The following is a 27,434-nucleotide window of genomic DNA, read 5'->3' as shown; positions in this document are numbered from 1 at the left end:
CAATAACTGTATGTGAATGCCTCGCAGTTAGAATGTGTTTGATTATGTTTGTGGTAGTAATTGTCTGATGCACTCTGATACAGTTGCAGATTGTTTGAGAATATAAATACTGTTTAGAAGGATGAGAACATGTTTTTCAAGCTGCTTTGGATAAGTTTTTTTATCGGGAAATACTTAGCTGCAGTATGTGATAAAGGCAGCAAGCGTGCTTTCAATATCAAGGATGATGGAGTGATGTTGCTGAATATAATGCACAGGAAGCATCCACTTATGATTCTTGGAACACATCATGAGGATGACCGGAAACATTTTGTGGCAATGCTTACAGAGATATCTGATTCCACTATAGAAAACCAGGTTTTCAATCTTGCATATCAGGCCACATCAAAAAACATATGGTTGAGGCTGAAAAAGGATCCGTGCATTACTGTTACAAAATCCGGTTCATCTCTGGAAGGAGTGAAACAAGACGACGAAGCATCGTCTTCGCTGTTCCTATATAACACAACAAACGATCACACGCAGTTCCAAATCGTATCAGATGATTTGTGCCTTACAGTAGTAGACAACCCGGATGAACCATATACTTATGATGGCATAAATGGAATGAAGCTTTATTTTAATCCATGTGATGTCGATAACAAGAAACAGATATTCACAATCGTATCTTCATTGAGAGGCTCTATCTACTTGCATCCAGAATTGGAGAAAGATACACGTTTGGTTAAGAAAGCAGCCAACGGAGAAGACATGACGAAACGAATAGTGAAGTATGTTGAAATAAACAAACTAAAAGCAGGCTTTGAGTATACAAATGGCTATAGCATGATTTATATGAAATAGAATGTGATATGTTATCACAATGTTTTCTACTTGAATTATATTCAGAAATCAGTTTATTTGTTAAGCAATGCATAGAAGTATTTATCTGCTACAGCTCAGTGCCAATCTTACTAGAACCTTCACAATAAAAACATATTACTTTTTATTCATATAAAAATCTCTCAGGAACAATTACATTAGATCTTTTAATATCTGTGTTATCATATAATCAACCAAGTAAACATTTTGATGCAATTACTCATATCTATGTATTGAGTGCAAAATGTATGCTGCTAATTAAAGCACCATTTAGTGGTTGATACATGCCAGCTCATCTATACAACGGTTGTTATTGATAATGGATAAGAATTAGTGATTGTGCTTTGTATCTGGGTATTGCTATCAGTTTCATACAGAGAAATAAATTTTTTAAGCACAGGAAACTCATTTAAGCTAAATGTTTTCATATCATTAAGGCTCTTGATGTCTTGAATTCTCATGTCTGCCAAGTTATTGTAGTGCTTCAAATCATTTTGATAGTAATTCGACTCGTTCAATGACTCACTGCTGCTGTTGCTTTCATTTTCATTGCAGACATCCGATGCCGAGATAATCGACGGAAGAACATTTTTGTTCACACATCTGTGAGGTTTTGCATTTTTTATTGGTTCGTTGATGATTGTTATCGCCTGCTCATCAATTGTCTTTGTCACCTGGACCAAAACAGTCGATATAGAAGTCGATGTCAAAACAGAGGTCGATATTAAAACAGAGGTCGATACAGTTACAGGGATAGGAGATGACATGCTATCGCTATATGTGTTTATACTGCTGGTTGTTGTGCTATTAACAGACTTTGGCATATCAGAAGCCATTATTACAATACTAGGCTCCAACAACTCTTTAATGTCATCTGAATCTGAGGAATCTGGCAACGACTTCATCTTTTTAAACATTGTTGGCTCATGTGAACTATCATCCTCAGCGTATTTAGAATAGTAGTTGTCGTTTCGGTCATATGCTAAGTCCGATGAACTATCTGAATAATAACGACTGCTCATCTTATTTGCACGTCTGGTATACTTTTCATAGCGACGACGATCTGAATAAGGTTCATCCTCAAAAACAAAAATCTGCCTGCTGTATTCAATCCTACATTCAGAGATGCTTAGAATACTATTGTCAAATAGTGTTAGGCACTCATCATCAACATCATCAGGCATAATATTGTATCCATTGACGCCTTCCACTCTTTTTAGATTCCATTCAAATGCCTGGTTTTGTACAACTAACCTCTTCCTCTTCCCACCTAAATATCCTAGAAACAGTGGCTCTTTGGAATCCGAGGATGTGATCACAATGATGTTTTCGTTTCCATACTGCTGCTTGTCAATACTTTTGATGTAAAATATTACTTTCTTATGGGTCTTCTTAGAATCTAGCTCGATCATATTACCAATAACTTTGAGGATGTCATCATCTCCAAGCGGCCGCATCATTTCGGTGTACTCTTCATACATTGCATTACATAAACCATGTCCAAGCAACAAATGCATTACCCAGACAAGGAGTCTCATGCTCCACTTCCACCCACTACATTTATCAACGGTGATGAAACATGGTCTTGAATTGAAACACTAATCGTGCTGTTTATGCAACCAAATACAAAACCATTCTTCCCCAATCTGATCACTCGTCAGTCGTTACGTTTTCGCTTATAAAATTCTTCACATCACAATAGAATCCCTGCTGTATATCAGGTGGTAGATTATCAACAACAAACTTATGCAGCATTTCAAATACTTCGTTTATGTTTATCGCATCATGCATCTTTGCATAAACTGCATTGTCAAGAAACTCATTAATCTGCTTATCAAACCCGTGATTTTTGATATGCAACTCAAGTGCCTCAACAAGCACTTCTTTGCATTCATCGCTCCGTAGTGATTTATTTGCGCCCATTCAAAGTAAGGGAGTTGTGCTATTCAAATCAATTCGGTGCATTGGCCTTATGGTCGTTCTTAAGCAAGAAGAAGTGGCTCCTGAGTGCTTGAAGTACTTGCCCAGCAATTACAACTTTGAGGTTGGCAAGACTCTCAGAACAATCAAAAGACTAAATGCAAAGAAAATAACGCTGCAATTTCCTGATGGTCTGCTCAAGTATGCACTGGTAATAATTGACATAATAGAAAGATACACGGGTGCTGAGTGTGTTATTCTGAACGATGTTGTGTATGGCGGATGCTGCATAGACGATAAGAATGTCAAGTCAGATCTTCTGATTCACTATGGGCATTCATGCTTGGTTCCCATAAGCGAGATGGACACCAAGGTGCTGTATGTGTTTGTAGACATCAAAATAGATGTTGAGCATGCTGCAGAGATTATCAGAACAAATATTCCTGGCAGAATTGCAATAATAGGAACGATACAGTTCAATTCAAGCATTCATAGGTTGCAGAAGGCTCTTGAGAAGGAGAGCAAACCAGGTGCATTGCCACAGGTCAAGCCATTGAGTGGAGGAGAAGTTCTTGGATGCACATCTCCCAGAATAAATGGTGTGTCTGCTGTGGTATCTATTGGAGATGGTAGATTCCACTTAGAAAGCGCAATGATTCAGAATCCACACCTCGACTTCTACAAATACTGCCCTTTCAGTAGGATAATGACAAGAGAGTTCTATGATTATGAAGCCATGAAAAGAATCAGGAAGGAGGAGATTAGAAAGGCATTCCAAGGAAAGTCGTTTGGTGTGATTCTTGGAACCTTAGGAAGACAAGGCAGCAGGAAAATACTCAAGAATATGATTGAAAGGCTAAAACAATACGATATTTATTTGATTATGCTCCAGGAAATCAAACAGAAGCACTTGGATAGATACAACTTCATAGACAGCTTTGTGCAAATATCATGCCCAAGACTTAGCATAGATTGGGGAACGACATTTAAGAAACCGCTTCTGAATCCATTCGAAGTATTTTACACTGGCGGTGAATATCTTATGGACTACTATTCGCAAGACAACAAAGCAGAGTGGAATAACTACAGCTGATGATTTCCATGGAAATTGCAACAAAATTGTATGAAGCATTATACAGATATTATTCCTAATTTATTACATCGTTCTATGGCTTCATAAGTGAATATGCTTCTTGCTTCAGAGTTACAAACTCAGACCTCAAAGACTCGATACTTTGATTGTTATCATGCAAATTAATGACCGTTTCAATTTTTTGCATAATTCTTGAGATAATCTCGTTTACTTGCTTCTTCTTGTAGCTACATTGCATTACTTTTGCAAGGATCTTTGTGATTTCAAGATCATGTGCTTCATCAAGCTTTTTCATTCAGGGTTGATCTGAATGTCTGTTTTGTGCATTCATTCTTTTATGTTCTATATGAGTTTGCACTTACACTTCGCTTCTTCACAATGCCTGATCGACCGCATTCATCATCATTATCATAGTTTGCATTGACATTATGCATAGAGCTGCTGCTAAGTGATGTGTAACGTGCCAACTCTTCGTTCTTCCTCTTTGATTTGATGAATGTTTGTATCACTGACCTATCGAGTTTCTGGTACTTCATTGCATATCCAAGTCCTACTCTTCGTTGTAGAAACTCTTTTGAAATGTCATTTGTGGCAAATCTTGTGTTAAGTTGCAACAGTCTCAATAAACTTTCCATTGCAGGCAGGGTGCTACATATTGCATATAATCGCATAATTTCCTAAGCAAACGCGTGAAGTAATCAACTGCTGCATCAATAAACTAAAGTCAAACATTTTATTTCTGCTTGTCCACAACAACCCTATAGTAAACAGACTCCCCTGCAGTCTTTGACCTTCTTATGATCTCCATGATGTCTCCCTGCTTTGCTCCAAAATATCTAGCAATCACATCACTCTTCTGGATCCTAGGAAGATCTTGTGGGCCAAGCTTCAGACTCTTCAGGACAGCTTCTTGCTCCTCTCTCGACAGGATCCTGTGTGGAGGAACCCATGCATGCTTTGTCTTATTGAACACAAGCTCCTCAACCAAAAAAACCTCAATCACAAGCCGAGGTATCAGCAATATCATAGACATCACTGTTGGACTTGGCATTTGTGCAACCACAAGAATCAGATGGAGTATCCCATCTTTTTCATATTGTGACACCAGCACCTCAAAAGCCTTCTTACCCATCTTTTCATCTTCTCCAAAGTGAATTGCAACTGGCTTATTTCCATCAACGGCCGTGAAGTTCATTGTGGATCGCTTTGTAAGAGCAAACGGATACTTCTCATAAAACTCAGCAACCTCCATTATCTCCTGTGTAGTGCTGTACCCTCTGTCTCTTGCCATTTCTATTGTTGTGTTTCTACTTAAGCACAGAGCTCGTATATCGCATGCCATGAAATGCCTGGGGATTCATTTTGTACATTTCATACTGCTGTATTTGCCTCCCATGTACTTTGAGGATGTTGCAGGGCATGAGGGCGAAGCTGCTTCTGTGATTGGCAAATTTGAACGTCTTGAAGATGGAGCGATTGTGTTGAAATTCAAGGACAAAGAGGTTTATGTCAAGCATTCTAATGTGGACTCATATAGGTCAGGATTTGTACTTGTGTGTGGAACTATAGAAAACGGAATGTTAAAGGAAAGCAGTGTACATCCAATAGGAAGTGAATTTGATGCCGATATGTACCATCGGTTTATCAATGTTGCATCAAAGTATCCAGGAATGTTCTAATAAAATATTTGAATCTGTTTGAGTTAGTTTCCCAAAGTATTCTTGAGGTTCTCATAGCATTCAATTAGTAAGAGATCAAATAAATGAACTGCAAAGCCTTCCATTGTGCATGATCCAAAACTATTAAATGCTATATCAATAAAAATATATTGAAATATTAAGCATGCATTATTTGATCAACTCGATTATATATAATACCATGATGCTTCATATAGAGGATCAATAAACTTCAGACTCAAGTTATACAAGATACATTCTAATACACATCGCAACACATCTTTAGAAACTTAGCAAACGAATACTCATGCACAAATAAAAAATTCAAAGTAGACCAATTTATTTCTCAGATGGCTTACCACCTGCCATAAACTTCTGCATCAAGCTTGCGCCAATGTTCTTGAACCCACGAACAATCTTGGTCTTCTGCACATTCATCTTCTCGACTACATACTGAGCCTCTTTTCCAAGGAACTCCCTGCTAGGGATGGTCCACTTGACATCTCTTGGATTGATGCATCTTTTGATCAGTCTCCTCTCCTTGTTAGAAGCCGTCAAGATCACCTTTCCATCATTCATAATCTTGAACATGCCAGATCCTTTAGGTATGCTTCGTCCAGAATACGTTGATACGCCTTGGTTCATATTTAAGGGAGTGTTTTTTGAAAAAATATCATGCAGCAGGATGCTCGTGTTTATACATCCATCAAGCACAAAATGAAACAAACAGCCACTGATGTTTCAAAAGCAGCCCCTTTGCAATCTATCCACACATCAACAATACACAATTTAAAACGCAATATTTATTAATACTCAGGCTCATTAATATCCATCCACTCGGGACTCATTCTGTCCGATGCTTCCAAGAACATCTACAGCGAAACTATCGTATGTATCGGATAGTTAAGTCCTGGAATACCTAATCTTAATATCCTTGCATAGTGGATTGTCTTTACATTATGGATTGCATTTGGATCATTTTGTTTCTTCTCACTAATAAGTATGTAATCTCTCTGATGGTCTGTTTGTATGTCGGAGGGATTTATCATTGTGAATCGCTCCTCGTTCTTGGAATTTATGTCCTTGTCAAGCGGGTTGATGTAGTTATTCTCGATAACTTGCTTGAGTCTATCAGAGGCAACATTGATCCTTCCCATGTAAAACACCGGTCTTGCGCTAATTGTGGGATCTACGTGAATGTCACGCAGGATGTTTGCCATTTTGACGTCGATCTTTTCTTCGTAGGCATTATACAGGTCGAGATTGATCACCGTGAACCACTGTTTGGTGGCGAGTGTCTCAAACACTGCCCAACTTGCATAGATAATCTTGCTCTGTTCCGGGTTTCTGTAGTATCCATTCGAGATTTTCCTAACATGCTGTGTATCATAGATTATCGGAAGATATAATTTTGGACTCTCCAGAACATTTATCGATCCCTGATCATCATTCAGGATTCCATAGTGCCCAAGCAACTTTGTGCTCAGCGCATCAATCTCTTTCTTCCTGATTGATTGCAGTGTCATGACTGATGGATGCGATGAATCCAGAAGGCCTAATACAAAATCCTGAAGTCCATCACGACTTGAATCGGTCGCACTCTCCATGTTGAAACTAATTATACTAAGATTTCCGAATCCTTTGTGATCTCTTTTGTGGTTGTGATCATTTGCGTATCCTTTCAGGTCCGACATTGGGATGCTTGGACTCAGCAGACTATCGAATTTACTAGGTCCGAATCCCTCGATATTACTACTCAGGTCATTTGGCATACCTGCTTCCTTTGCTACAACTGCTGCAATTGAAATAATAACAGATAGCATCAGCATCTACTCACGGATGCCTGTTTTGTTTTTATCTGTTCACAGACACGAAACATGTTTGATCCACAAAGAAACAACTCAGCGTTTCAGACTCATAAATCAGTGTTTAAATCCATGTGTGCATTGAATGTTACACTTGAACATGAAGAGATGCATTGCAACCGCCAATCAATGCGCTTGAATTATTGCAGAATAATAATACATTCAATGCATATACAGCAGCTTTTAAAGTATACATCAAGCAGCGCAAAGCACCCTTGATATGCCTGTTATTATCCTAATAGGAGATGCACATAGATATCTTGAAAAGCTGAAGTCATGCATATCTGAGTACTTCAACGTTGTTCACTTGAACAATGAGTTCAGGGCAATCCGAAGCGAGCTGAGCAACATGGATCCGCATACAGTCTATATCGTACAGAATTGCACCATGAAACCACAGAGATACGAAATATATTGCTTGGCCAAACGAAATGAAACATCTTATTGTATACTCACAGATACCGAGCTTTCAACTTCAAAACACGACATGCCATCGTTCGTCATAACTGAAGAATTACCTATTGAAGACATTCTCAATAAGCTTAGAGAAAACCTGCACTGCAACGCTGCACACAAGAAAAAAATAACCGGCTCAAATTATCTAATGTATTTCAAACAAATAATAAACAAAGTTAATCAAGGTATGCAGAATTCTTCAGGTACAGTATCTGTGCTTAAGGAGTGCGAGGACATGCTTTTGAGAACCATAAAACTCAATCCAATCAGTCTAGAAGATCTTGAAGATGCATACCGCGATCTTGTCACTAGTGAAATGAAAAGTAGAGGACTTGCTTGATAACATAACTGCTATTATATAGTAAAATCAAATTGGTCAACAGCACCCAATATCTGATGTAATAAATGAAATTATTCTTAAAGCATATTTATTGTAGATATATTTACAGAACATATGCTTTGCAAATCATATGGATTTACTTGTATCCTGGATCAATTGTTGGCATTGATATTATCATGTTTGTATAAGCATGTGCAACATCAATTACCTATTCTGCTCCTATGTGCCTATTTCATCAAGTACATTAGAAATGCCTCATAAAATCAATTAGAATGTCCTCAGCTAATGTTCGACTTGGCGTATTAGACAAGAATCCAAGATGCCCTCCTTTGTGCGTCACCACAAGTAATATGTTTTCATTCTTTATACACACATCCTTATCAATTGAAAATGCAGGAACAACAGGATCATCATATGTATTCAGAATGATAAATGGAACCGATATCCCGTGAATGTATTTTCCACCTGACTCATTCTCGTAGTAATGGTCCACATCATCTATTCCAAAGATCTTCTTTGTCACCAGCATGTCTATCTGCTGTAAACTTCTACACTTCTTGACTGTTTCGAAGTCGTATCCTGCATTCTTAAATGCATCTCTGTTTCTTTTCATATATCTAATAAAGTTCCTGGCAAGCATCCAGTTAAAAAACCTGGTATATGGATTCTTCAGAAAATGTCTTCCGATCTTGAAAAAGTCAAAAGGAAGACAAACTGCCCCTCCCTTGATAACTCTCGGGTCCAGCTCACCCTCTCCAAACAACTTAGTCACCCAATTTGCACCCATGCTGAATCCAAACACCTCAAGTGTTCCGCTGTAGTTATCTAGTACAAACTTGACTGCCTCCTTCAGGTCCTCCGTCCATCCAATGTGAAAAAATACTGCATTTTTCAATCCTGATTTTGTACCTCGTGCATTAAAACAAAACACTCGATATCCTTCCTTTACCAGGTGTGCAGACATCCATTGCATATATGTAGAGTCTCCAGATCCATTGAACCCATGGACCAGCAACACATTCTTCTGTGTCTCCTTGTTCTTCTCAGCTATATCAAGCACAATTGATCCATTATTTTTTGCCTCTATCACAACCATTGCTCTTGGATGGATTGCTGGCCTTCTGAATAGCTGTAGAACAGTTTGAACAACTCCAAATGGCGCAAAAATCAATGGATAATAGCTCTTATGCAGACTATTCATCTTGTATACACTTTCCATTCTTTTTCCTCCATAAAATACATCAGGTTTGCGCACACACCTTCCAAAGTAGAACATCAGGTACAGAACAACCAAGCGCACCGCATTGTTCCTTGCAAGCACTTCAAAAACTCTACACATAATTTCGTACATCACAATACTCATAGGGATCCCTCTGTATAATCAAAAACAAATAATATTATATCCAATCACTGCTTGTCAAATAAAGCAAATATCTACAAATCAATCTTCCTAGGTATTAGACTATTATTGATCATAATCATGTCTTAGTTCTAATTCACAGGGCCGCCCTTGCTTGTCATAAACATCCTTTCAATCTCATTTTCACACTCATCCATGACTCTATAATCACACATTATGTATTTCCCATAGTTTACTCCCTTCAATGAATAAACACATTCAGCTATCCAGCCAGGTTGTATAACAAGACACTCAAATCGCTTTGCCAGATCTTCAACATCATCCCTGGATTGCGAGACAATACAATCCAAACCATTTCCAGAAACACCCACAATGCCTCCATGCATTTCAATCATCTTTGTCAGCCATTGCTTGTTTGTAGTCTCAGCAACAAAGATTCTCTTTCCATCAAAAACCTTTTTCCTGTATTTCCTTAGTATTTTCTTTACATTACCACGCATACTAGAGAAGTATCTTTTATGTATTCGTTTCAATATTTGAGTGATCTTCAGAAGCTCGTCGTCAAGAGATCTTGAATTCTCGTTGCGTTTATATCCACTTGGTTCGGGTGCTATATCTTGTTTATCCTCTCCTGTTTGTAAAGCGCTGCTCGTTGTTATTCCCAATGCGATTTCCTCCAGCTTCTCAATAACTTGATTATCTGCTATTTTATCCACTCTTTTCCTCTTACACTCAATCACATCAAGCCCTGTCTCTCTCTGTATCTTCTTCCTCAGTCTTAGTGGATCGTTGATGTCTACACAATTGAAATACCAAAACGGCCTTACAAGAAGTAGGTTTTCACAAAAGTCCCAAACATCAGCCCTGTCATCAAGAATCACAATGTTCTTGTGCTTCGATGGAAACATCCTACCCAGGCTCTTGACCAGCATCCCTTGATTTTCATCCCTTGTGATGATTCTGTCGTGGAAGTAAAGACCTTTTGGATCAATAATCGCAACAATCCTTTGCGCATATGCTCGTGTGCCCATTGTATACACATGAATCTCATATATCGTCGATATCTCCTCGAGCATATCCTGTAGATTAGGCCTCAGCTTTACAAAGTATGTGCATCTGTCCATCACAAAGCTCTCTAGTCCAGACTGTGGTGGAGCACTACATGCATCATGTATCACTGTGTGTAATATTGTCTGATCAAGATCCAGAACAAGAATTAGCTTTCTTGTGCGCTTCAGTTCCTTCATTCGTGCTCTGTATGCAGAAACAGCATGCTTGTGTGTAATCTGAACGTCGCATGTGGTGTATAACGCACAGAACAAGCTTTCTTCCTCAGAAATCTCTGCGCCGCACACACCACACAAATTGCCCAGTCTAACAGAATGGTTACACACAACCATTCCGAAACAAAAGGACGGTCAAACAATAAATATATAAGCAAATATTAGAGTATGACATGAACATCTATAGATACGCACTCGTCTGAGTGGAGCAAGGCCCATACTGTAACGTAGTCAGGATGGCCGAGTGGTCTAAGGCGATACGTTCAGGTCGTATTCTCGCGAGAGGCACGGGTTCGAATCCCGTTTCTGACATTTTGGAACATAGCAAACTCTTGCTTTTTATTGCAGATTCATAACTAATCTACACCAATACGATTATGTTCTATAGTATATTTATACAAACCCGATTTTATAGGATCTGCTACATCTTTGATAACACATTGTCGATCCATGTCCCCAATGATTCTTTTTCTTCTCATAGATCTCCACAAGGACGACTGGGAAATGACAACACGCGACCTGTTTGCTGATGTGATGATCTTCCTGAATGCATACCAGAAATCATCTAGAGAAAATAGAATAATTGTCGTTAGTTCAAGACGCGTAATCTTTGACACACTCAAGGATGACATTTCTGATATATACTCCATAACCACTCTTGGGACAAGATACAGTGTGAACGACCTTGGATATGCACTGTGCTTGCATAGAAGCAAAGAATCACAAATAGTCATTTTTACACTTAGAGAAGAGCACAAGGACGAATATCTGAGATACATCAAATGCATGTTTGCTGCACAGCGGTTCAGAGTCAAGATAAATGCATTCTCACTGGTGGAGAATAAAACAATCCTTCAATGCTGTGCATCCACAGGTGGTGAATATTTCTCTAATGAAGCGCAATGCCTGAGATCTTTACTGTCTCTGTTAGGAACAAAAAAATCTCTGCAACCTCTTGAATTCACAGCCACTTGCTATTGTCATGGAAAACAGATTCTTCTTGGTCTTGTGTGCCCAATCTGCCTTTCTGTGTTCTGCAAGTTCATTCCTGTATGCAAGAAGTGCAAGAGCAAATTCAGTTTCATAAAAATCGAGGAGTAGATGTATTCATTCATGCTATTTATTTAATCATTGAGTATAATGCTGCTCTGTTTTTCTTTGCAACCTCCTTACTCTTTGCATACTTCATAACTATATCCTTTCTGAACTTTAGTGATTTAGTGGAAAAAAGCAGTGCAGGTGCACACTTCGAAACAAACATTGCCAGAAACTCCTCCACTTCCTCATCAAGGCACTTTCCTGTATCGTTCAATCTTTCAATAATGCATCTAACTATATATGCCTTCAGGCTTACGTTGGGCGTGACATCAAATAACTCCTTGATAGTTTCTTTGTTCAATGGATAATACTCCAAAAGCCTCTTCAATAGGAAGTAGAACTTATCCATCCGCACGAGCTGTATCTCTTCCCATTTATCAAGAACGTATTTGAAAACAAGCTTCCTCATTCTATGGTCTGTGTGTTGCAGAAGATCCATCACAAATCGCTTCTGCTCTGTAAACTTGGGAAGCTTCCATAGATAGTAGATGATCGATGGTACTATCTGTTCAATGACATCGTATTCAAGCAATCCATAATGCTCATAAATGCTCTTAATCATCATCGTATTTTCTTCTGCATCGTTAGATCTTATCCCTTCAATGATACGTTGGATGTCCATCAAGGGAGCTTCATTTCGTTCAATATTCATTTGCTATGAAAAAATTGTCCTGCTGAGCAATGCATCTGCTTCAAAGGTTCACATCTAGCGTCAAAAGACTTATGAACTATCCAAGGGGATTCAAACACACAATGGATACCGAAGAGGCAAAACTTATCCTCGACATCGAACACTCTGGACAGACAGTCATGCAGCGGTACCGCACACTTATCAAAATCAATCATCCAGATAGAGGTGGAAGCTCATATATAGCATCAAAAATCAACCAAGCAAAAGACTTGCTAATTGAGCAAACATTAAGACATCCATGACATAAAAATTACTTCAAATATATCGCTTTTATTATTATTGATTGCATTTCTTCTTCATCTCCGCTATCTTCCTTTCTTCTTCTTCTACCTGCTTCTCCAGCTCTTCTATTTCTTTCAAGTATGCACACCTTGCCTCGTCATTCATACTTTTGTATAATTAGCGCTATACTTATACAAGTAATTTTATTCACTCATCGGATTATACTTACACAAGTATTTTGGTCATTGACATATGCCAATGATCTTTGTTATTCATTCAACATTCACAAGTATTTTACTAATTGAATTTGCTGGAAACCTTTTCTATTAATTCAATTACGTAATAATCTTCTCACTTATTGGCTTATACTGCAAACCTTTTGTATTCATTCAAGGAAGGTATATACACACTTCACCATTTCGTTCTAATATGCCCTTCTCATCAAGTGTCCTTATCCCTTCCTCAAAAACTGCTCCATCATACTCAATGCACTCCGTATGTATTTTCTTTGCCTCTTCAACAAGACTTGCTATGGTCATTTGCTTACTCATCTTCAGAATCTTCGATATTAGCGACTGGTAATACACATTTCTATCAACCTCATGGTCAGGTTCATCCACTTCACTGGAATAAAGCTCACATATACTTCTTATTCGTATATCCTCACTATTTCCAAGTACATACTCCCCATTCATATTCAACACTAATCCTCCCTTAATCAACGACACCATCACATTCTTAATTATCTTGCTGCTCAATCTTGTCTCCTTCCTTACTAACTCTGCTTCTATCCTCTCGTATCGGTTAAACATATCAATCACTGCATACTGCAAAATATTCATCTCCAAATCTCTGTCTATCACCTCAACAACAACTTTTCCAAGATGCCATGCCCACTGCAGGCGCTTCCTCTCAAACTTGCCGTTATACACTCTCTTAATCATCTCAAGTTCATGAGGAATTGCTACTTCAACATCCTCACTACTTGGCCAGTATGCCTGCGTAAGTACCCACACAAACCTCTCCGCATCCTTATTATAACTCATAGATATCGCCACGTCCCCAATCATCGCTTCTGCCTTCCTCACAAAATCATGATTGCCCTTCCTCTTCATCAGTTGCACTAACTTTCTTTCCTCCTCAGGATTCGGCCTTCCACGCAACAATCGCTTACTAAGTCTATCAAGATACATCTCATAGAATCCCTGTTTGCTATCAATCATCTTAAAAAGTGTCCCAAACACCCGCCTTACAAACACTATCTTGCTATCTGTATCCATTCTTGGTCCAATCATAGCTTTGCTATCACTTACGCCTTCTTCTGCATTTCTGTGCATCACCAAAGGCTTCGTATTCAGAAAAACAAACACATTTTGCGGATCCTCAACCACAGAGTCACAGAAATCAAGCAACCTGCATTCTATACTTGGCCTCAACTTAGAACAAGCTACAGAGAGCTCACGCTTAAGCACCTGCAAGCATTCTTTATCCTCAAGATATCCAACATCAACCACATGTCTCAACATGCAGTAAAAAGTATACAGCGGCTCAACTCCTGTTCCATATCCATTAGCATTCTCTTCACACTTCTCATGTACATACTTTACAAGAACTTCCTTCAAAACTACATATGAAGACTTCAACCCACTCAGGTTCTCATACACCACAGACATCCTCTCCAAAAATACATCCCTGGCAAATCTCACACATCTATCACCAGCAGAAGACGGCGCTCCATGCAGCTCGTAGAAGTCATTCTCACACGATCCAATCACTCCTGATCCATTCATATCTGTCTCATCATTCACCATTCTTGCAATCTTGTCAACAGGAAGTTTGTACTGGCACAATATCCCATACACTTCCTCAAATATCCTTTCTTTATTGTTCATCACAAACACTTCCTCAAGTACACTCTCAACCTTAGGCCATGATTCCTCCAAAAACACTTTTTCTTGCATGCTCCTCTCATGGCATATCTTCTCATTTACATAGAAAGAATATTTTTCTACATCCATGCCCTGCTGCTTTGCCTCTTCTTCATACTTGCTTCTGATCTTCTGTATTGCATATTGCTCATATCTCTGGGTGTAGTAAAGAAGTGGCTGCTTCTGATCAGGTATTATCAATCTCATAGATTCAATTGCTTCCCTCACTTCTTCAGCTTTGCTGCGATTAACAAGCTCTGCCCCAAGCGTTGTGTGCTTGTATTTCATCGTCTGCTGCAAAATACATCTCTCCCATAACAAAAATCCAAGATCTCGAATCGTCCTTCCTCTCACACACTCATTCAGAAAGTCACTCATCTCATCAATTGCATAAACAATCTCCTTGAATTTCCGGAACATCTGGTTATATTCATGTACCCAATTATCTCTCCCAAAAATCTCTGTTCTCATCTCCCGTGCCTTCATGTAAATAAAGTCTCCTATCTTCCAATACAACTTGCTCTCAAACCTCATCGTGCATGAAGTGCACACTACATAAATCCAGTTATAAACCTCAATTGCATTACAATACATTCCTGTCCCAAGCTTTTCCATCTCTTTCTCAATCAATCCCCAAATCCTTGCAAACTCTTCATCATCCACAGGTTCCCTTCCAACATCCATCCCTCTTTGTTTGTTTACTGTCATCCTCAATTATCCAAGCAAATCTACATGTACCTCTGCACAACTCCATTAACAATCAACACATGAATTCACTACAACTTATCAACCGCCTCATGTAAAAGTGTTCTTAGCATCTCATTCTCCTGCTCTATCCTCTTCTCCTTATCTAACATCTTACAAACCTCATTCTCCAATTCAAGGTTCCTTTCTTCAAGTTCACTGAGCATTCTCATAAACCTTGTGGTGCATTCGGACTGCCTTCTATCGACACACTTCTCTCCATTTATAAACGCACTACTCCATGCATCTGCTCCTCGGTCATCTCGCATCCGTAGATTCATGTAAAACTCAATTGGTAGCAGCCCTTCATTCTCTTCACCAACATATACAGACTCCTTATCAACCACATCTGCAATTCCTGAATTGCAATTCTCCATATACATCCAGGGATCTTAACCACTCTTTTTTTACCCTTATGCAGATCTTAGTAGATACATTCAGGCTGTCAGCAATAGATAAAGATGGTAAGCTGTACTCAAATGTCTCAAGAGCACATATGGAATCAACAGACTCCTCACTCGTTCTAGACTACAACTCTGTTCTATGTAAACTCGAATCAGGTCACACCGTTGAAATCAGAATACTGAAAGGATTCAATGACAACATCGAATGCCATTACTTGATGCATGGAAAAGTATACTGTGTAGATAATAAAGGCAGCAGAACAATACTAAAGGCGTCATTTGGAGGGCTCTTACTCATCATCGACTCACCTAGGGAAAAAATCAACAGCATCAGAGATAAAGATGAGATAACCTTGGCATTGACATTCATGTAGAGCAATGGCTCATGCATGTCTTTTGCTGCACCACAATGCATCTTAATTCAATAAAAGCATTTATTAATCATATGAATATATTTTATAATGCATATCTGATTTGCACAATTTCTTTTCTTTTCTTTCTTTCTTTATTTCTTACAATCAATCTTCTACTAGCACACACAAATTCAAATACTCAATGTAGTTGCGTCTTTCATAAACATATGCTTCACTTCCATTACAAATCCTCAGCACTTCATACACAGGAAAGTATCCATGCATTCCACTGCATCCCTTCAGAACAACAACCGGACTCCCATTGATACTTTCTGCTTCACTAAATGTAGTAACATACACACCAGGCTGCTTAGATCTCGGAATACCTCGTTTCACTCGGTCACTGCCTTCAAATCGCATGTCGTTCAGCACCATACTTGTATTAAGGTCCCGCACCGTATCTCTTGCATCACTCTCATCAGGTGCAATAATCACAACTTGCCTTTCTTCAAGATTAAACATTGAGAAAATACTCGAACTGACTAACTTCAGTCTCTCTCTGAACACTTCACAATCTACTTGAATAAACTTTATGTTTATCTCAAAATCAAAGAATACACATCTATGCATTCCATGCGGCACATCAGGCCTCAAGTAAGACAACGACACTCCTGGAACATGGTCCAGCTTTCCATTGTAGCACATCCTGCAGTTTTCAACCATCCATTCATCTCCATTTCTCATTACAATCTTTTTATCTGTAAAAACAACACAGCTCTGTGCTTCACCAATCTGCCTATCTTGAAACTCTCCATTTCCATTACTCATCCTGTCAATACTTCCATACATCCTTCTACAAACATATTCTTTAAACTCAACAAGATTTTCTAATACATCAAAGTGTTGGCAACTCTGCTTCCTTTGTATTACAGACCATGAGGTCTCACATTCATGCACTCCTGTTTCATACAGCACCTTAACACTGCTTTCTACCCCCACTACACAATATTTCTCATACATCATCCACTCGTCTCTACAAATCACCTCAATCCTGACATTCTTGGTATTTGATTTTATATAAGACTCTGTTATCTGCTCAAACATCTCAGAATAGATTGCTTGCTTATCACTCCATACAAAAACCCAGAACCATGCTTTCATATCAATGTCAATCTTCATCTTCAACATATCCTTAACTTTGGTTATCTCTACATTTACCTCACTACCATTCCAAGGCACCTCTTTCTGCTTTCCTATCCTTTTCTGTAACATGCAGCATTCTACTGCCATCTCATGCATCCTCTCAAACACAAGCATATGTCCAAGCGCCATCAAAACCCTCTTCAGGTTCTTAATCACATACTCCGTATCACATACCAATGAAAATCTGCTTACACTTCGTCCTTTCATATATGCTCTTACAAGTACATTCAGCTTGCATTCAATACACATCTCATACTTTATACCCATCTCCTCACACAACTCCTGTATACACTCCTCATCCTCTTCTCTGCATCTCAACGTGCAAAATTCTTTGGACATAAAGCACACTTGAAGCATCGAGTCTACATCACTCACATCTGCAATCACCTCTTGCCATCTCTCCATTGTTTCATGACTCAGGTAATAAACACTTGCAATTCTTCCATACTCAGATCCACAGAGTCGCCATTCCATGTAATCATCAGATTGCTTGAATATCCTTATCAATCCCGCACTCTCTAATCTGTTGCATGTCAATACCATGTAACGAACAAGTACTTCATCCCCATTCACAAGATCTTCCATACTCAAATCATACAACATTGGATTCTTAAACATCCTCACATACATAAATGTATTTTTCAACCACTCAACGGCTGCTGAAATGCTACATATTGCGCCAAGATGTATCTCTGCATTGATTGTGTCAGCTGCATGTCTAAGAAGTCTGCTCTCAATGTCCGTGTTGTTCTTCATCAGTGACACATAATGGTCAAGCATCCTTGCTGTAGTTATTAGGCACGCCTCTCCTTTGCTTCCAAATTGAGGTCGCCCTGCCCTTCCAAATATCTGCAGAATATCCAGAATCCCAAGGTCAGAAAACCTTCGCATCACTCCATCATAAAACCTTGTTCCCTTGATAATCACCGCATATGCAGGCAAATTCACTCCCCATGCAAGTGTCGACGTCGTCACCAACACCCCAATCTGCTTGCTTCGGAATGTCTCCTCCATGTACAACCTGATCCGTCTAGGAAGTCCAGCATGATGAATCCCAACTCCTCCTCTTATCAGGCTAAGCATAATTCCTGACAAAATATTATCTTTAGCATAAACTCCAGCGCATAAATCTATCAGGAGTTTTGCAGTTTTAACTGTGTCCCCTCTTGAATTCACAAATACTAATACCTGCTTGCCTTCATTCAAGTATCCCTGCACCTTCTTCTTCAGAAACTCTTGCTCTTCACTTTCTTTACTGCCCTTCTTCATCCCAACAATCGACATGCTCAATGGAACAGGCCTGTACTCCTGTCCAAATGCAAACACATGCTCAGCCTTCAGAAAAACAGCCACGTCCATGTAGTTTGGGAGCGTTGCTGACAGCCCAACAATTCGTATATGTCGCTGCATCGACTCAATGTATCTCATTATCCTGCACACAATAGCCTCTATTACAGGTCCTCGATCATCCTGAAGAATATGCACCTCATCAATCACAAGAAGACCAATTGTTTCACAAAACACATTATGTAACTTTCTTGTTGCAACATCCAGCTTCTCAGGTGTACACACTATCACATCGCTCTTCAACACATCCTTTGTATCTGCATCTGTGTCTCCGGTGTACTCAAGAACCTTAGATCCTCCAACCATCCTCTTGTATTTGCAAACAACTTCTGTTGCAAGCGCTCTCATAGGAACAACATATGCAACCTTTTGACCCTTTGCCAACGCTCTTAGCACAGCCATCAGCGCAATATCCGTTTTTCCAGAGCTTGTTGGTGCACATACAAGCAAATTCCCATCTGTTTGATATGCAGCATGAAATACTTTTGATTGCACAGCATTAAACATCGCATATTCAAAATACTTCCGATCATCACCAGCAGCATCCACAGCAACAAGATCTGAATTACAAGCACTCATAGCCGCAGGCTCTGGAAACACATGCTCAATATAATAAGGAGTTTCTGATACGCTTTCCTGAGGGATGAAGTATTGCCTGTTTGCACATATTGCTATGATTTCATCAATCATTTCATATCCTAGCAGCTCAAGGAGTTGCTCTTGATCCATGCAGCTACTTAGTGCCTGCGCAATCAGAGATGATGTTTCCTCCATAGATGTTCCAAGGCGAGCAGATACTTTCTTGACCAACTCGTCCATCTCAATGGGTGCATTTGTGCTGTACTACACATTTATGCACTAAGCTTACAAGGGAGTCCCAAAGCATAAGACCTCAGGTTTGAAAGAAAGCAATTTTTTCACCCCAGCATGGCAGGAGAAAATAGCCGCAGAAGAAAGGAACATACATATGAGAAGGCAAAGAGACTGTTTAGCACATACAGCAAATTTGCAATTATCGGTGTTGAGAATGTTGTATCCACACAACTTAAGAACATCAAAGTGCAGTGGGGCAAGGATGCCGAGTTTCTGATGGGCAAGAACTCGTCAATGAGGCGTGCACTGCAGGATCTTGGGAAGAGCGAGCTGGATGTGATTCTTGAGAAGATTAAGGGAGATGTATGCTTTGTGTTTTTCAAGAATAATGTCAAGGTAATCAAGAAAGTTATTGATAATAATGCTAGAGAGGCATGTGCGAAGATTGGGGATATTTCGCAGAAGGATGTGTGGGTTGAGAAATGTGTCACAAGTATGCCTCCAGATAAGACTTCATACTTCCAGGTACTTGGGATTGCAACAAAGATTACGAAGGGAAAGATTGAGATAATATCTGACTACAAGGTGCTGTCTCCTGGGGATCATGTTGGACCATCACAAGCGAACCTGTTGAGCATGATGAACATCAAGCCATTTATGTATAAGATAAGTATGTGGTGGGTGTATGAGGATGGATGTCTCTATGAGTCAGCACTTGTGGACATTGAGGAGGACGATATCATGATGAGCATGAAGAATGCTATCCAGAGCGTTGCTGCAATGAGCTTGGGCGCAAGATTTGTCACACAAGCAAGCGTGCCGTATGCAATGAGAAATGCATTCAAGGACATCCTGCATGTTTCATTTGGTGCCGAATTTGCTATCAAGGAGCAATCTATGGTTGCGTAATTAAAGATATAATTCTTTATTCTGCTGTTATTCTGTAATGTTGATAATTCGTGCGAATTTTGTCTTATTAGACAATCGTTATTTATATTAAATGTATAACCTACTTGAGGGGTTTCAACATGTTAACGCTTTTGAGATGTCTAAATCCCAGTGTGTATACATCATGCACCATCCTGGTATAGCACACAAGTGCATAAATCATGCCGATCTTTGGATTGAGCACCATGAATATTGCACAAAGGCACATTGATTCGTTTCTTCGGACGAATAGAACTAGGAACATAGGCGAAATGTAGTACAAAACCGATCCAAGAAGGATCCTTGTGCAAGACACTTCATATGCCATGCATGTCCAATCCAACACAAAGTACACAATTATTGGCATTACAAGCGAAATAAACGCCGTTCCGTTGATATACGACCCGCCAATCGGCACATAGAAGTAGCTGCCGTACGGATGAGTCCTTACAAATGATATGGACCTGACAAAGTTCATGAACTGTCGCATGTCTCTGCGTGTTGTTCGTATGTGAATCTCTAAGCGATTTGCCGGTGTATTTGGAAAAAGCACATCTTTCATGCTGAATACAATCGAGGATGGAAAAAACACCTCTGCAACAAGAAGTAGATCAGAATTTGGTTGGTGATTCCTCAGTGGATACACTGCCATGTGCATTATCTTTGAAAACCTAAGATCAATATCAAATAGATATTCGCATCTTTCATCAGGCATGTTGAAGTCAACTACCACATTTATGTTGCTGATGTTCATCATCTTCAATGCAGAAACAATCTGGCAGTAGTTTTTTTCATACTCTGCATATGCTTGGATCCTCAGCGTCTGTCTCGGTGGAAGATTGTTAAGTATAAAACGCTTTGATGCATCGAACGATTTAAAATCACATGACTCTGGAATCTCAGCACTGTTTTTTCCATTCAGATACTCTTGGACCATCTCTTTCGATGAAATTGAGTTTGACTTGTTTGTGCTGAGCAGTAGCAGCAGAGGTATGCAAGTCAATACCGTTCTGAGTACACTGTTGTGCTTCTTAATTGTATTAACATATTGTGTTATGTTATCGAGGAATGCCATGCGTTTGTAATGGCAGGGCAATGCACTTTGAATAAGCGTAGATGAACTATATCTACAGTTCATGTGTAATTGAAAATTAATCAGGAAGGTCTGATTTGTTGTCAAATTGATTTAATGCTGGATGTAGACCTGGGTATGAAGGTTGGGATAAATGGATTCGGAAGAATCGGGAAGCTAGTTTATAGGATTCTGAACGAGAGAGGAATGCATGTGGAGGTGGTCAATGATCCGTTTGTTACGCCTGAGTATGCAGAGTATCTTTTAAAGTACGACACTGTGTTTGGGAGGAGGAGTGAGTATAAGCTTAAGGATGGCAGGATGTGGAGTGGCGAAAAAGCAACAGTTCTAACAAGCTTTAAAAGGCCTGATGAGATACCATGGAGCAAGTATGGAGTGGATGTGGTTGTGGAAGCAAGCGGTGTGTTTACAACAGTCAGTGAGTGTGAGGGGCATAGAGATGTTGCAGCAGTGCTGATAACTGCGCCAAGCAAGGATGCGCCTATGTTTGTGTATGGAGTTAACCATCATGATTATAGCATGCAAAGGATTATCAGCAATGCAAGCTGCACAACAAATTGCCTGGCGCCATTGGCCAAGGTACTGGATGACAACTTTGGAATTGTTGAAGGACTGATGACTACTGTGCATGCAGTCACAGCAACACAGAACATAGTTGATGGAATGGGCAAGTGCCGTAGAAGCGGGAGGTCTGGAATGAGCAACATCATTCCTTCAAGCACAGGGGCTGCAACGTCTGTTGGAAAGGTTATTCCATCACTGGCAAGCAAGCTGAATGGAATGGCAATGAGAGTCCCGGTATCGAATGTAAGTGTGGTTGATTTAGTGTGCAGAACACAGAGAGAGGCAACAATTGAGCAGATAGCTGATGCCGTGGGCAGGTACTCTATGGAAAACAACGGAATCATGGGAACAACAAGAGACTGTGTTGTAAGCAGTGACTTCATTGAGGACTCAAGAAGCTCTGTATTTGATGTTGGCGCAAGCATGGCAATGGGAACCAACTTTTTCAAGCTTATATGCTGGTATGACAATGAATATGGATATTCATGCAGAGTGTGCGACCTGTTGCAATATGTCTATATGAGACAAACACAGAAATAAGCACAAGGCACAGTTATGGTACTGTAGTATTCGTACATTAAGTAAAGTGTGTATTTGTGTTTAATTTTAGTTGGAATACAAATAGGTGGCGTATCTATATGTTCTTCCTATCTGCAGTTGATCTTGGTAATGTGGTTGACTCCTTGAAGAACTCAGTGTCAAAGTTAGACTCGAGGTCGCCAGGAACAAACAAAGGCTTGATCTTCTTGCTAGCCACGCTTTCCCAATCTACTCCATGAAAATATTCATGGGTTTTTATATCGTTGGCATCGGCCTCCCCATGTCCTATTCTCTTCGTTGGGTCCTTCTCAAGCAGACGGTCTATCAATGCCTTCACAGTATCATCTTCGATTCTATCGTAGCTGTGATTTGCATTTATAATTGAACTGCATATCTCTCCATTTGTAGATCCATGGAATGGTGGATCCCTCTCATACAGCTCATACAGAACCACACCGTACGACCACCAATCTGAGTCTTTTGTGTATCCATCGCCAGCAATTACTTCAGGCGCAAGAGTGTCAAGAGTGCCGCAGTATGTGAATGTCGTGCCAAATGGGCCTATGTTTTCCTTACACAGTCCAAAGTCAACAAGTTTGATGTGCCCATCTCCACAAAGCATGATGTTGTCAAGCTTCAGGTCTCTGAATATTATTCCCTCCTTGTGTAAAAACTCAATTGCAAGCAACATTTCTGATGCATATTGCTTGATCTGCTCTTTGCAGAACGATTTGTTCATCACATGGTGCAGCAGGTCGCCGCCAGAAAGATACTCCATCACAAGGAATATGCTCTCAGAATCTTGGAACCAGAACTTCATGCTTATCAGAAAAGGATTGCTGGACAGCGAGACTTTTCTAAGTACATTTCTTTCAACCTCAAGGAACATCAAATCCTTAGAGTTCACAAACTTTTCCTTCTTCAAGATCTTGATTGCTAGAGGTTCTTCATAATCGCTGTGCTTTGCTAGCACAACCTTCCCAAAACTTCCTCTCCCCAGCACTCTTATGATCTCAAAATTATCTATCGATATCTTTGGACTGTCGTCCTGTTGAATCGGTAATGGCGCACACCACATCATCTGCTTTCTAATTGCGATATCAACACTACATTCATCACATATCATGTACTTACAGTGCTCATGAAATCTTTGTGTGCAAAAAACACATCTCCAACATTCTTGATCTGTCAATGTTATTCTTTTTGCACACTTCCCACAGTACTTAAATCCAGAAGGTTCATCTGCATCTACACACTCCACAGGCTTGTATTCGTCTGCTTTTTCGTCTTCATGCATATGAGCGCCTGAAAACATAAACACATAAGTCTTATAGTGTGCTATTTTATCTGAAACATCGTTTGCATATGCATAAACTTGTAAATTATTTGCATTACATATGGTATTGTAGGCTATTTATGCATTGCTCAGGTATTCAATAACCTCAGCAGGTTCTCTAAGCCCTCCTTCTGCATTTCTGGAAGACATCATTTCCTGCATCATCTTTACCATCTTTGCTTTAAACACTTTGTCTTCGCCTACTGCAGCCACAACCTTTTTTGTATTACTCACTGCATTCCCTTCTCCAAGTATAAAGTCCATGCAATACCTCTCAAACTCTGTCCTTACTTTCTGCTCTGCTTTGTTTATCTCACTCACATCAACTCCGCATGCCACCTGCACCTTGGTAACAATCTTCCACTTCCTGATTGCTTCGTCAAGTCCCTTAGAGCTGCTCTTTTCCAATATCCTGCTCATTCCCAATACTGCAGCCTTAATCCTCAGTTCTGTATTACTTGAGCTACGCAGAATCCTTTCAAGTTTCTCAACTCGTAGATCTCCTCTCTGCACCTCCTTGCACAGATACTCTTCCTCCATTCTCTCATACATCTTTCTAAGATCCTTCTGGAAGCAAAAATATACGCTTTCCTCCACTTCATCCACTTCTCTCCAGCATAGTCCTAGTCCATTCAGTGTCTCAATACTCAGAAGCTCATACACATTCTCAACAAACTCTTCCACAATCACCCATACATCATTGAATATTGCAGAGGCATCTCCCTCAAGTCCCATGCTCTCAATGAAGCGCATCTCACATTGGATGATACTTCTATATGAGTCTACAAACGTCTGAAGCGTATCGCTGACCTTCTCCTGAGTTGGACTGTCCTTGATCAATCGGAACACAGTCTTCATGTGTGCATCCACTTCTCGCTCATACAGTTTTCTCGAATGTGCCATATACATCGAGCATACTACTACATAGTAATCTTTTTGATCACGTGAATATTCAATTATCTTCTTGAACCTTTTTATTATGCCGTACAAGCCCTTGTGAACCTTCAGCTGGTGAGCATGTTCGTTGCCCGCCATGAACTTTCCCATGTATGCTACAAACCGCTTGTAAAACTTTCGAAGTGCATCATTTATCCGCTCTTTCTTTTCGCGTACTATCCTAATGGTGTATTTTTCAACATCAAGCTCATTCAATGCATCCAATGCTCGCTCAATTTTACAGATTCCATCGATGCTGTCAAAAGACTCCGCTTCAAGTGCTATGAAATGCTCTTCCTTTATCTCTACGCTGTATAGCAATTCTTTTAGATGCTCGTATATCTGTGTTTGGTATAGAATTTCGTTTTCTAGCTTCATATTTTCGTCCTCGATCTCCTTCAACTCGTTTGAAAGCGACTCTAGCTTGATTGTGTACAGCTCAAGACTTGAATATATCATCTTGCACTTCTCATCAACATGCCTGAGATTTGGATACAGCATTGGCATTTCGTTCATGCATGCATCCAGGTTCGTGATTTTATCTTTGTCGATTGCATCATTCTTAGAGCCAAGAAACAGTTCGTCGATTTCATTCTCCATTACAGGGCTGTTGTTGCTTGGCATTATGGTAACAAATGCTATTTACATGTTCAATTGACTCAAGTACTGAGTTGATGCCTCATTCAATCATGTTTAAGATGTGCATAAACCATGCATATATTAATACATAAAATCAAACATGTGCCCTGAATGATTCTGATTGTCCGTGGCCCACATGGTCAAAGACGAGTGCAGGTTGAGGATGCGCAGGCAATAGGGCCGCAGCTCAAGAAAACATTTGAAGTTGTGTCTCTGCGCATTTTTATGCAGCCTGATGCAGTAGAAGAGGTTGACATAGAACAGTCTCCAGATGCATTGGAATTGAAGAACGGAAGTGTGATGTATGTGCAGTACGATGTGCATGTAAGTATTCCGAATGACAATCGATCGGAGCCTGTGCCACAAGATCTGCTTGTGAGTGAGGGATCAACAAGGAAGCGTACCACTGAACGAGGAATACACAGAGGGCGTGACGAAATGATGTGTCAACATGACTCAAGAGCAATGTGCAGTCACTGTGCACCATTAGATCCATGGGACGAGAGATATCATAAAGAAAACATGATCAAATATCTTAGCTTTGGGTCTTATAAGGAGATGATGAAGAGCAACAAGAAGGAGATGTGTGCAGAGAGCTATATAGTGGTTGTATGCAGCGATCATGGTCAAAACACACGATGTACTCGATGCCAGGAAAGAAGCATAATACTGATGCCGCAAACGTTCCGGATGATTGATCATGTTGAGTTTGATGGTCAGCATCATGTGGAGAACTTTATCAAGGGATGGAAAGACAGCAGAAGACAAAGATTTGGATTTCTTGTTGGAAAATACATAGGATATGATTTAGTGCCTTTAGGCATGAAAGCTGTGGTATCTGGAATATGGGAACCTGAACAAGAAAATTATCCGGATGGATTTGTTTTACTAGATGAGAGTAACGATTTTCTGCATGGAAGCGGACTGGAGGTTATTGGAATGATATACACGGATATACACATGGAAGGAGGTGAGATGATGAGCGACAAGCTTGCAAGGGACTATTTTTTGTCATCTCTTGAGATACAATTTATTGCGACGATGCAACAGAAGCATCCATATGTAATAGCTGATGGCAATAAAAAGGATGAGTTTGGATCCAGGTTTGTGACGATAGTTGCCACTGCAGATACTGAAGGAAATGTTGTGCTTATGGAATATCAGGTGAGTACGCAGTGCATGGCCCTGGTGAAGGAGAATGCAATACTTGCAACTGAAGAGCCAAGGATGTTTATGGCAGCAAAGGATATTGTTTATCGAACAAAAAGCAATGCAGAGATGGTGAAAGCAAATCCTTATTTTCCTGGCGACTTTTTCATAGTGAGGCTGACGCATGGATGTTTGCATACACCTATGTTTAGTAATGAGGAGTATGTTCCTGGTAAGATGAGCAGAAAGCGAATGGCAGAGTTCTTTGAAGGGGATTTTTCGATGTATAAGCTATCTAGCTTCAGTTTATTGATGAAGCTCCGAGGAGTGTTTGGTAAGTGGAAGGAGCTATTCAAGAGTATTGTTGAGAACGATAGCCGCATGTTTGAGGAAGTTTTGAGCAGTAAGGAGTTCAAAGGGTTTGCTACTGAGCTTGATAAGTATGCTTGCAAGAGCTGGGCATGCTCAAGATGTACATTTATCAATGAAGGCGGTCCAAATGAATGCAATATATGTGGGACAGAGAAGATGTGATAATAAAGTCTAGTGTGATAATAAAGTCTAGTGTGATAATATGTGGTGTAGTGTGATAA

The 27,434-nt window shown here is 39.8% G+C and overlaps 25 protein-coding genes and 1 non-coding gene across 26 annotated transcripts; 11 read left to right on the top strand and 15 right to left on the bottom strand.

Annotated features, from left to right (window-relative positions):
- Positions 1–129: 129 nt before the first annotated feature.
- On the top strand, positions 130–843 carry M896_080990 (uncharacterized protein; the record flags this gene model as incomplete). Its single annotated transcript, XM_014707919.1, has 1 exon — positions 130–843. One exon carries the CDS (start codon positions 130–132, stop codon positions 841–843), a length of 714 nt encoding a protein of 237 aa, XP_014563405.1.
- A 314-nt stretch (positions 844–1,157) lies between these two features.
- On the bottom strand, positions 1,158–2,399 carry M896_080980 (uncharacterized protein; the record flags this gene model as incomplete). Its single annotated transcript, XM_014707918.1, has 1 exon — positions 1,158–2,399. One exon carries the CDS (start codon positions 2,397–2,399, stop codon positions 1,158–1,160), a length of 1,242 nt encoding a protein of 413 aa, XP_014563404.1.
- Positions 2,400–2,511: 112 nt separating this feature from the next.
- On the bottom strand, positions 2,512–2,784 carry M896_080970 (uncharacterized protein; the record flags this gene model as incomplete). Its single annotated transcript, XM_014707917.1, has 1 exon — positions 2,512–2,784. The coding sequence occupies one exon, from the start codon at positions 2,782–2,784 to the stop codon at positions 2,512–2,514; it is 273 nt and encodes a 90-aa protein (XP_014563403.1).
- A 49-nt stretch (positions 2,785–2,833) lies between these two features.
- M896_080960 (subunit DPH2 of diphthamide synthase) lies at positions 2,834–3,874 on the top strand (the record flags this gene model as incomplete). The annotated part of the gene is made up of 1 exon (XM_014707916.1): positions 2,834–3,874. The coding sequence occupies one exon, from the start codon at positions 2,834–2,836 to the stop codon at positions 3,872–3,874; it is 1,041 nt and encodes a 346-aa protein (XP_014563402.1).
- Positions 3,875–3,947: 73 nt separating this feature from the next.
- On the bottom strand, positions 3,948–4,169 carry M896_080950 (uncharacterized protein; the record flags this gene model as incomplete). Its single annotated transcript, XM_014707915.1, has 1 exon — positions 3,948–4,169. The coding sequence occupies one exon, from the start codon at positions 4,167–4,169 to the stop codon at positions 3,948–3,950; it is 222 nt and encodes a 73-aa protein (XP_014563401.1).
- Positions 4,170–4,209: 40 nt separating this feature from the next.
- M896_080940 (uncharacterized protein) lies at positions 4,210–4,509 on the bottom strand (the record flags this gene model as incomplete). Its single annotated transcript, XM_014707914.1, has 1 exon — positions 4,210–4,509. One exon carries the CDS (start codon positions 4,507–4,509, stop codon positions 4,210–4,212), a length of 300 nt encoding a protein of 99 aa, XP_014563400.1.
- Positions 4,510–4,607: 98 nt separating this feature from the next.
- Positions 4,608–5,216, bottom strand: M896_080930 (subunit Rpb5 of DNA-directed RNA polymerase; the record flags this gene model as incomplete). The annotated part of the gene is made up of 1 exon (XM_014707913.1): positions 4,608–5,216. The coding sequence occupies one exon, from the start codon at positions 5,214–5,216 to the stop codon at positions 4,608–4,610; it is 609 nt and encodes a 202-aa protein (XP_014563399.1).
- A 52-nt stretch (positions 5,217–5,268) lies between these two features.
- M896_080920 (putative subunit RPA3 of replication protein A) lies at positions 5,269–5,553 on the top strand (the record flags this gene model as incomplete). Its single annotated transcript, XM_014707912.1, has 1 exon — positions 5,269–5,553. One exon carries the CDS (start codon positions 5,269–5,271, stop codon positions 5,551–5,553), a length of 285 nt encoding a protein of 94 aa, XP_014563398.1.
- Positions 5,554–5,889: 336 nt separating this feature from the next.
- M896_080910 (ribosomal protein L24) lies at positions 5,890–6,195 on the bottom strand (the record flags this gene model as incomplete). The annotated part of the gene is made up of 1 exon (XM_014707911.1): positions 5,890–6,195. The coding sequence occupies one exon, from the start codon at positions 6,193–6,195 to the stop codon at positions 5,890–5,892; it is 306 nt and encodes a 101-aa protein (XP_014563397.1).
- A 227-nt stretch (positions 6,196–6,422) lies between these two features.
- M896_080900 (uncharacterized protein) lies at positions 6,423–7,379 on the bottom strand (the record flags this gene model as incomplete). The annotated part of the gene is made up of 1 exon (XM_014707910.1): positions 6,423–7,379. The coding sequence occupies one exon, from the start codon at positions 7,377–7,379 to the stop codon at positions 6,423–6,425; it is 957 nt and encodes a 318-aa protein (XP_014563396.1).
- A 256-nt stretch (positions 7,380–7,635) lies between these two features.
- M896_080890 (uncharacterized protein) lies at positions 7,636–8,211 on the top strand (the record flags this gene model as incomplete). Its single annotated transcript, XM_014707909.1, has 1 exon — positions 7,636–8,211. The coding sequence occupies one exon, from the start codon at positions 7,636–7,638 to the stop codon at positions 8,209–8,211; it is 576 nt and encodes a 191-aa protein (XP_014563395.1).
- Positions 8,212–8,455: 244 nt separating this feature from the next.
- M896_080880 (alpha/beta hydrolase domain-containing protein) lies at positions 8,456–9,574 on the bottom strand (the record flags this gene model as incomplete). The annotated part of the gene is made up of 1 exon (XM_014707908.1): positions 8,456–9,574. The coding sequence occupies one exon, from the start codon at positions 9,572–9,574 to the stop codon at positions 8,456–8,458; it is 1,119 nt and encodes a 372-aa protein (XP_014563394.1).
- Positions 9,575–9,702: 128 nt separating this feature from the next.
- M896_080870 (TFIIF-interacting CTD phosphatase) lies at positions 9,703–10,971 on the bottom strand (the record flags this gene model as incomplete). The annotated part of the gene is made up of 1 exon (XM_014707907.1): positions 9,703–10,971. The coding sequence occupies one exon, from the start codon at positions 10,969–10,971 to the stop codon at positions 9,703–9,705; it is 1,269 nt and encodes a 422-aa protein (XP_014563393.1).
- A 113-nt stretch (positions 10,972–11,084) lies between these two features.
- On the top strand, positions 11,085–11,166 carry M896_080860. Its single transcript has one exon. It is a non-coding gene; the product is annotated as a tRNA-Leu (tRNA).
- Positions 11,167–11,313: 147 nt separating this feature from the next.
- Positions 11,314–11,955, top strand: M896_080850 (RNA polymerase II transcription; the record flags this gene model as incomplete). The annotated part of the gene is made up of 1 exon (XM_014707906.1): positions 11,314–11,955. One exon carries the CDS (start codon positions 11,314–11,316, stop codon positions 11,953–11,955), a length of 642 nt encoding a protein of 213 aa, XP_014563392.1.
- A 19-nt stretch (positions 11,956–11,974) lies between these two features.
- M896_080840 (uncharacterized protein) lies at positions 11,975–12,574 on the bottom strand (the record flags this gene model as incomplete). Its single annotated transcript, XM_014707905.1, has 1 exon — positions 11,975–12,574. One exon carries the CDS (start codon positions 12,572–12,574, stop codon positions 11,975–11,977), a length of 600 nt encoding a protein of 199 aa, XP_014563391.1.
- A 59-nt stretch (positions 12,575–12,633) lies between these two features.
- M896_080830 (uncharacterized protein) lies at positions 12,634–12,885 on the top strand (the record flags this gene model as incomplete). The annotated part of the gene is made up of 1 exon (XM_014707904.1): positions 12,634–12,885. One exon carries the CDS (start codon positions 12,634–12,636, stop codon positions 12,883–12,885), a length of 252 nt encoding a protein of 83 aa, XP_014563390.1.
- A 369-nt stretch (positions 12,886–13,254) lies between these two features.
- Positions 13,255–15,477, bottom strand: M896_080820 (subunit Cullin of E3 ubiquitin ligase; the record flags this gene model as incomplete). Its single annotated transcript, XM_014707903.1, has 1 exon — positions 13,255–15,477. One exon carries the CDS (start codon positions 15,475–15,477, stop codon positions 13,255–13,257), a length of 2,223 nt encoding a protein of 740 aa, XP_014563389.1.
- A 475-nt stretch (positions 15,478–15,952) lies between these two features.
- Positions 15,953–16,315, top strand: M896_080810 (subunit Rpb8 of RNA polymerase; the record flags this gene model as incomplete). The annotated part of the gene is made up of 1 exon (XM_014707902.1): positions 15,953–16,315. One exon carries the CDS (start codon positions 15,953–15,955, stop codon positions 16,313–16,315), a length of 363 nt encoding a protein of 120 aa, XP_014563388.1.
- A 144-nt stretch (positions 16,316–16,459) lies between these two features.
- Positions 16,460–19,663, bottom strand: M896_080800 (Ski2-like helicase; the record flags this gene model as incomplete). The annotated part of the gene is made up of 1 exon (XM_014707901.1): positions 16,460–19,663. One exon carries the CDS (start codon positions 19,661–19,663, stop codon positions 16,460–16,462), a length of 3,204 nt encoding a protein of 1,067 aa, XP_014563387.1.
- Positions 19,664–19,771: 108 nt separating this feature from the next.
- On the top strand, positions 19,772–20,566 carry M896_080790 (acidic ribosomal protein P0; the record flags this gene model as incomplete). The annotated part of the gene is made up of 1 exon (XM_014707900.1): positions 19,772–20,566. One exon carries the CDS (start codon positions 19,772–19,774, stop codon positions 20,564–20,566), a length of 795 nt encoding a protein of 264 aa, XP_014563386.1.
- A 100-nt stretch (positions 20,567–20,666) lies between these two features.
- M896_080780 (uncharacterized protein) lies at positions 20,667–21,659 on the bottom strand (the record flags this gene model as incomplete). Its single annotated transcript, XM_014707899.1, has 1 exon — positions 20,667–21,659. One exon carries the CDS (start codon positions 21,657–21,659, stop codon positions 20,667–20,669), a length of 993 nt encoding a protein of 330 aa, XP_014563385.1.
- Positions 21,660–21,794: 135 nt separating this feature from the next.
- M896_080770 (glyceraldehyde-3-phosphate dehydrogenase) lies at positions 21,795–22,781 on the top strand (the record flags this gene model as incomplete). The annotated part of the gene is made up of 1 exon (XM_014707898.1): positions 21,795–22,781. The coding sequence occupies one exon, from the start codon at positions 21,795–21,797 to the stop codon at positions 22,779–22,781; it is 987 nt and encodes a 328-aa protein (XP_014563384.1).
- Positions 22,782–22,875: 94 nt separating this feature from the next.
- Positions 22,876–24,096, bottom strand: M896_080760 (uncharacterized protein; the record flags this gene model as incomplete). Its single annotated transcript, XM_014707897.1, has 1 exon — positions 22,876–24,096. One exon carries the CDS (start codon positions 24,094–24,096, stop codon positions 22,876–22,878), a length of 1,221 nt encoding a protein of 406 aa, XP_014563383.1.
- Positions 24,097–24,195: 99 nt separating this feature from the next.
- Positions 24,196–25,653, bottom strand: M896_080750 (uncharacterized protein; the record flags this gene model as incomplete). The annotated part of the gene is made up of 1 exon (XM_014707896.1): positions 24,196–25,653. One exon carries the CDS (start codon positions 25,651–25,653, stop codon positions 24,196–24,198), a length of 1,458 nt encoding a protein of 485 aa, XP_014563382.1.
- A 150-nt stretch (positions 25,654–25,803) lies between these two features.
- Positions 25,804–27,375, top strand: M896_080740 (nuclear pore protein; the record flags this gene model as incomplete). Its single annotated transcript, XM_014707895.1, has 1 exon — positions 25,804–27,375. One exon carries the CDS (start codon positions 25,804–25,806, stop codon positions 27,373–27,375), a length of 1,572 nt encoding a protein of 523 aa, XP_014563381.1.
- Positions 27,376–27,434: the final 59 nt, after the last annotated feature.

The sequence above is a fragment of the Ordospora colligata genome (genome assembly GCF_000803265.1).
Source record: "Ordospora colligata OC4 chromosome Unknown contig_08, whole genome shotgun sequence".
In the NCBI taxonomy this organism is placed as follows: domain Eukaryota; kingdom Fungi; phylum Microsporidia; family Ordosporidae; genus Ordospora; species Ordospora colligata.
This window is presented reverse-complemented; position numbering and strand designations above follow the sequence as displayed.